The sequence below is a fragment of the Sabethes cyaneus genome, chromosome 3 (genome assembly GCF_943734655.1).
Source record: "Sabethes cyaneus chromosome 3, idSabCyanKW18_F2, whole genome shotgun sequence".
NCBI lineage: Eukaryota > Metazoa > Arthropoda > Insecta > Diptera > Culicidae > Sabethes > Sabethes cyaneus.
In genome coordinates this window covers 5276581-5283529 of record NC_071355.1, presented here as the reverse complement: position 1 = coordinate 5283529, position 6949 = coordinate 5276581, and the positions used below count along the sequence as shown (strand labels likewise).

Here is a 6949-nt window from a genome sequence, read left to right as displayed (position 1 = left end):
CACTGCGTGCGACAAACATGGTAAACTTAATGTGTTTGTCCAGAACGTTTCTGAAAACTCTCGTTTTATTGTTTTTAACGAGGCTCCGAGGAGAGCAGCATCAGCAAGTGGCGCCGGCGATTGATTGATATGAAATCTGCGACACAGCTTCACGTATCACACTAGAACAGTGGCCAAATCTGCTCTCTTCATAAATCTACGCGCCGCAATGATATCTATGCGACCGTAGCTTTCATTTCCCAAGAGTCCCCACAACATTATACCGGAAAACATTCAGCTGCACAAAATGCTCGAGACGTCACGACATCACGCTCACTTAGTCAATAAGAACCTTATTCGTAAAGCGTCGCGCCGTGGCACATAGGAGTATTTGAGCCATCATATTGTTAATCATTTTTATTAGAGTAAACAACCGGTAATGGGTGCAAAATAGTATGATTAGTTCTATGAAGTAATTTTTTATGGAATTATGTTCGTATCTACCTAGTAGTACAGCACAACTTTTCTGCAATCGCTTTTACTGTAGTTGAAGAATGGAAACTTTTATAAAAATTGTGTGAGTAAAAGGAGAGAGAGGTAAGATACAAGAGGTGAGAGAGAGAGGTGTGAGAGAAGTGTGTGTAAGAGAGACAGGTGTGTGGAGAAAGAGAGAGAGAGAGTTAGAGTGAGAGAAAGAGTGAGAGAGAACGAGCGAGAGAGAAAGAGTGACAGAAAGAGTGTGTGTGTGAGAGAGAGAGAAGTGCGATCTTATCGACGCTCATCGAATGAATTGCGTAATGAAGAGACTAAAAGCATGCGCAAATTTGTTAAAAAGTAAAGGAATTTTGCGAATTTTTCTTAAAATACCTGAAATTTCATGTTCAATTAGTTTATAGAGCATTCCTCTGGTGTCTCAAAAGTACAATGACATAAAATTTTTTTTTCAAATGCTTGAAATTTCATGATAGTATAATTGATCATAAGAAAAATGCTGCGAAATTGAGTATTTTATCATTTAGTAAAAAGTTTTTATTTCATAAAATTGCAAAAAGTTGCAAAAATTTCACTCACAACCCTCTTCCTGGGATTCTAAGCTATGAAATGGCATCAAAGATTGTGATGAGAAATGGTGAGAACATAAACAAATATCACTTTAAAGAAGCAACATATTTATGGTATTTTGCTATAACAAATACTGCTCGCTTGTCATCATTATATTCATTGAAATTTAAAGTCTGTATCAACAAATAATTGTAAAATCTTTGAGTTTAAAAAGCCTTTTTACAGCTGGTCGATAGGATATATATAGCCTTAGAAATGTGAAAGACAACATCCTTACCTATATGAGCGAAAATATATGGCCCATTTTTACTCGAAGTTTGACAGCTCTATACAAGATGTAAACAAAACAAATGGTTTCTAAATTACCGTTACATTGTGTGATAGGTATCTGGAAAGACAGCGAGGTTTAATTAGAAGGGATTGAACGAGTTTTAATATTCCTCATTTTGGCCAGCTTTTTGGTCCAAATACTCCTCTGTGCGTAAGTATATAGTATGTTCGAAGTAAATTTGTTATTTTAACTTCCGCATTTTTTGGTGTATATGACATTAGGGTGACCATCATAGTAAGCGAGTGCAAAATATAAACTTTTTTATGGCTTAAGTTAGCTATGACTTAACTATGACGCACTATGATGGTCCCCGTAATGTCATATACACCAAAAAATGCGGAAGTTAAACTAACAAATTTATTCCGAACATACTATATACCTTGAAGGGGTATGAGGAATAAAAAAGACCGTAATTAATTTCACTACCGACCAGACGGGTCGGCGTGTCAAAACCGAATCACTTAATTTATTCAACTTATTTTACAAAGTTCTTTCTTACTTGCTAGAAAAGGTTCTCTGCCCTAAGGAAACTCCTCCTTTTTGAGGTAGTTCCGTCCTATTCTGCCTAGCGGCAGACCTCACGCTGTCCGTCGAGCTTCCCTCTCGCGCATACATGTTGGCCCCTTTTGGCGCGGGGACTTTATTTTGTCAACTCGAACAGTTCCGCGCTTCGTTGTTTCCCAACAAACACCGAAGCTGAATTAAAATGCTACTGATTTGGTCACAGCTGATTTAACTCTGAATACAGGTGGTAGACGCTGAATAAATTTAAGCAAAGACCTCTGTATTCTATAAGTGATTAAGCAGCCAACGAATGCGCTGTTAATCAGCTGCTTCACATAATAGTGTCACAAGCAGATTAGGCGCATCTTCAACCTCTCCACAACCCGTCAATATTCTCAATAATTGTGCTATACTAGCTGAATAAACGATTTGTCATCTTAATAAACAGCCCTCCCACGAAACATTTATGCGCTGATTAAATATTTTAGCATCCATTATTATTCAACCATAGCTGAATATGCATCGAATAAAATTTATGTAAACAATTCTACAGTACTTATTCAGCCGCAATTGGAGAACTTATACAACCTATTTCGCTTGAGGTAGAAAAACACTTGTTAAGCAATTATATCGCCCTTTATATAACCTCTGTGCGCCTTGTTTCCAGCTTTGCGTAAATTGGTTTTTTAAAAATGCGTAAAAGCCTCTTTTAAGCTACATTACAGCTTCAAAGCAGCTATTAGCAAGCCCGAAGCTTGACTTAGATGTTTAAGAGCTGAAAAAAGGTTTTTATTTCTAAAACTAAACCATAGTTCAGCCACAGGTAGAATAAATTCAGCTATAAAAGCGTTTGATTAGCCTGAAATTGTTACTTGGGTAGCTGCTTTCAAAGCTGCAATCGAGTATAATAGAGGCTTTTGCGTGTTTTGAAATAACCAATTTGCGCAATGCTGTCAATCCTATTTTTAGGACGAGAAATAGTTTTGCAATGCTCTTTCAGTCGCTTAATCAACGTCTCATCAACCTTTATGCAGCCAAAAAATAATCTATTTCAAAAATGGAACGCGTCATATTTATTTTGCTTTGGTGTCATAAGCTATATTTTAAATTTCGAATAACTTGAATTTGTATATGCAAGCTAAATAAAAATGCATGTCGTCATCTTTCGGGAACAGCAAGAGCAATTGTTGTTTACGAATTGGTTTGAGGCGATCCAAGCTACATAAAGTAAGCACGCAAAATGGTGTTTGACCAAGCGATCTTTAAGCTACTTTAAGTTTTTCCAAACCAGCTTTCCTCCAAAGCTGATAAACAAGCTTAATAGCGGATTTTTCTGCTAAACAATCCGCTTCTAAACAGCCATAAACATAGAAACGTTTTACGGTTGCTTAAAGGTGTTAAAGTGGCTTTATAAACCAGTAGACGCTTTCATTAGGCTCACACCTTTCAAACTACTTTAAAGCTGCTTAAGGGTGTTAAAGTGGCTTTACAAACTAATACTAAGCTTTCATTCGGTTCACAGCACACAAATTGTCAGATCATAGAGTTTCGCAATTCGACTGGCAGCAAAAATATATGTCAGTTATCGACATTATCGACTGCTTCAAGTGTAAAGATATTTTCACTGCCTGTTCTGCAGATGCAGATGGGGCGGATCATACGATGAGTGCCTATGGATCAGAAGATGGCGGTTCAATTCCCGAAAGATGACGACATGCAGTTTTAATTAGCTTGTATATACGAATTCAAAAACATAGCATACATAGCATAGAAAATTTAAAACATAGCATACGACGCCAAAGCAAAATAAATATGACGCGTTCTATTCTTTTTTAAAATTAAAAATAGATTATTTTTTGGATGCATAAAGGTTGATAAGACGTTGATTAAGCGACTCAAAAAGTATTGCAAAACTGTTTCACGTTCTAAAAATAGAATTGACAGAATTGCGCAAATTAGTTATTTAAAAACACGCAAAAGCCTCTATTAAGCTCCATTTCAGCTTTGAAAGCAGCTGCCCAAGTAACAATTCCAGGCTGATCAAACGTTTTTTAGCTGAATTTATTTAACCTGTGGCTGAACTATGGTTTAGTATTAGAAATAAAAACCTTTTTTCAGCTCTTAAACATCTAAGTCAAGCTTCGGGCTTGCTAATAGCTGCTTTGAAGCTGGAATGTAGTTTAATAGAGGCTTTTGCGCGTTTTTAAATAACCAATTTGCGCAAAGCTGGAAACAAGGCGCACAGAGGCGATATAACTGCTTAACAAGTGTTTTTCCGCCTCGAAAAAATAGGTTGTATAAGTTCTCCAATTTCGGCTGAATAAGTATTGTACAGTTGTTTATATAAATTTTATTCGTTAGATTTTCAGCTATGGCTGAATAATTGTGGCTGCTAAAATGTTTATTCAGCGCATAAATGTTTCTTGGGTTACCTTAGTCGGCAAAATGCAAAGGCGCATTTGTTTTGGAAACTGTTCGTTGCCGCACGTTAAGAAACTTGCGCGTTCGTTCACCTAGAATGTGGTGCAAACGCGATTTCTCCGCGATTCATTTTTTCATTTAAGTATTTTGCCCTACCGGTGCCGTCGCACGATCGAGTCACCGACCGGCGCGGGTAGTCGAATTAAATGTTAAATTTATGTTCTGAGCCGACCGAGGTTGATTCATCCGGGTTCAGCCAGATGAAAATGCGTGCATGTAATGTTACAGAAGGAAATGAGGGTCGCTTCAACCTAGGACTAACGGGTTTAGCGTAATTACTTTTGTCCACCTAGATTTAGGTTTCATCCCACGGTGCGTCGCAGAAAAATATTCTTTGACAGAAATATAAATAAATAACTGTCCTTAAAAATCTATTATTATACTTACTCTTCGTTTTTTTCTTTTTCGTCAACTCATTAACTAACACCCTTTTGCGAAAATTCACGAAATTCTGAATTCATTCGGCCTAAATCGATACGTTTATTTTGAAAAGTCCTGTGCCGGAAACCAACATTGACGGTAAAGCAAGAGTACAGGAAAATTATGGGGCTAGTACAAAGATCCTATTAACTCTGTAGCGGCACCGCCCAGTCGAGATCCGAACATATGACGACTGGCATGTTAGGCCAGCATCGTACCACGGAGCTAACTGGGCATCGACGGTCAAGTATAGAAATAATCATTCTTGGTTTTAAACACAGAGAAATTTCCGTTAGATTGAGACGATTCCAATATTTTTTCTTGTTAGGTATAAAAAATTCAGTGCTTTGTTGAATATTGTTTCCCATGCAAAGGTATTAGAAAGTCCACCAAATATTTTCATCATTTTATCGCAAGGTGAACACGAACGCGCACACGAAGTCAGCTGCTTTATGAGGGATTAACGACACAGGAAGTGCACGACGACGACGCTATCAAAAAAGCCAGTTCGCATTTTAAAATAAACACCTGACCTGATTTACGGTTCATGTATTTCCTCCATGCAATATCAAAAGTTTTACCATCATCCACGTCCGTCGAAATCGCTTGTTTGCATTTCCTCTCGGCTCGTCATGCTGCGACGGAAACTAGCGTCTGATGGTGGTTGTTCGATTAAAACTTCGTTCTCAATTCTATCAGCCGTCCACTGGTCGTCGCGTAACCGGTGCTTTGCAGGAGATTACCCTGTTATCATTGTGTTTATTCTGTTTTGGTTGCTTTTCCACTTTTGGTCGCTGGATAAATCACGAACAGAGATAGTTGAAGAGTGCATAAGCCAAGAGCAATCACTTTTTGAATCTGTCGAGCAGAAGTTTGTGTGTTATAGTTCGTTAGCAAGCAAGTGCCAAAAATTGTTTCACTACAATACTTACAATGATGAAGTAGTTTTGCAAAATAATTCCGTACAAAAGCCACAGAACGGAAGCCCCCGTACTGGCCAGAATAACCGGCAGGGGAAGTCCTTTGCAACTTTTGCATCTGACAACCTCACCCTATAACGATAGAATCACAGTCTCTCGGTTGATCACTTTACTTCAACTCATCATACCAGTCTCATCAACGGAAGTCCAATGTAGGCAAGAGTCAGTACGGTAACTAGCAATCCGAAACGATACCTAATTTTGTCAGGACTCTCCAAGCCAGCATAGAGCAGCACGGCACTCAAAACAGCAACGGTCTGCAGCACTAACTTCCAAAACGCACCTCGTTTGCTGCTTGGAGTGTACACGAAAAACCAAACCGAATAAACCACGCAGATTGCAAACGAATAGGCACTGGTGAGAATCATCGTTTTCACTCCAAGCAGTTGAGAGTATTTCAGCTGCAGTGCAGTCCTGGAGAACGGTAAACATCAGACTTCCAATCCAATTCAGTTCAATTATGTTCGTAAGATGTCACTCACAATGCACCACCAAGGACAAACTGCAACGGTGAGAAGCCTTCCGAAGTGCCTTTCAGACGAATCTGATTGCACGCGAAACATCCGCTGAGGAATTGTGCCACCGTTAGGATTCCCGCCACATTACCTATCACATCCCGGAAGGGTAGCAAACCACGTGCTAGGGACTCCATCTAGTGCGAACTGTGCAGCCGACGACGGACGGATACTCAATGTCCGGCAGAAAGCTCGTTCTCCCGAAAACGTCGCCTTGACCAGCCAGCACAGCAGCGCGGGGAGATTATAGACCGCGATTAGAGAGGCTTAGTCAGTGGCTGTGGCAGCGTGTGATGGTTTAGCGCCTTGTTAGCACCTCGTCACCAACCACGAGATCTGTGTTAGCGTTTTTTTTGTGTGAAGTTTAGTGTGACGTACTGACTCTTACTGGCTGGTTTTGCGATCACCGAAAACTATAATAAATTGCCAACAACGTAGTGACCAACATTGGACTAGCCATTGGCGGCTTACATATGTTCGAGTAGATAATCTGAGGTGAATGCTCGGTCAGTTTTGTTTGGTACAGATAAGCGGTCTATACGGGCCTAGATGAAAATCGCGCGAATCTGTTAGTGCAGTACGAAACGAAACATCGGAACGAAAATGAAATATGAAATGTAATACACAATGACAACAAAAGTTTTGTAGAAAGTCTATTTCATTTAGAATTTTGCCGT

At 39.2% G+C, this 6949-nt stretch overlaps 1 protein-coding gene across 1 annotated transcript; it reads right to left on the bottom strand.

Annotated features, from left to right (window-relative positions):
- Positions 1-5536: 5536 nt before the first annotated feature.
- Positions 5537-6409, bottom strand: LOC128744268 (sugar transporter SWEET1-like). Its single transcript, XM_053841124.1, has 4 exons — positions 6240-6409; positions 5886-6171; positions 5710-5829; positions 5537-5635 (listed from the first exon to the last, which is right to left on the bottom strand). The coding sequence occupies exons 1-4, from the start codon at positions 6407-6409 to the stop codon at positions 5537-5539; spliced, it is 675 nt and encodes a 224-aa protein (XP_053697099.1).
- Between the last annotated feature and the right edge of the window lie 540 nt (positions 6410-6949).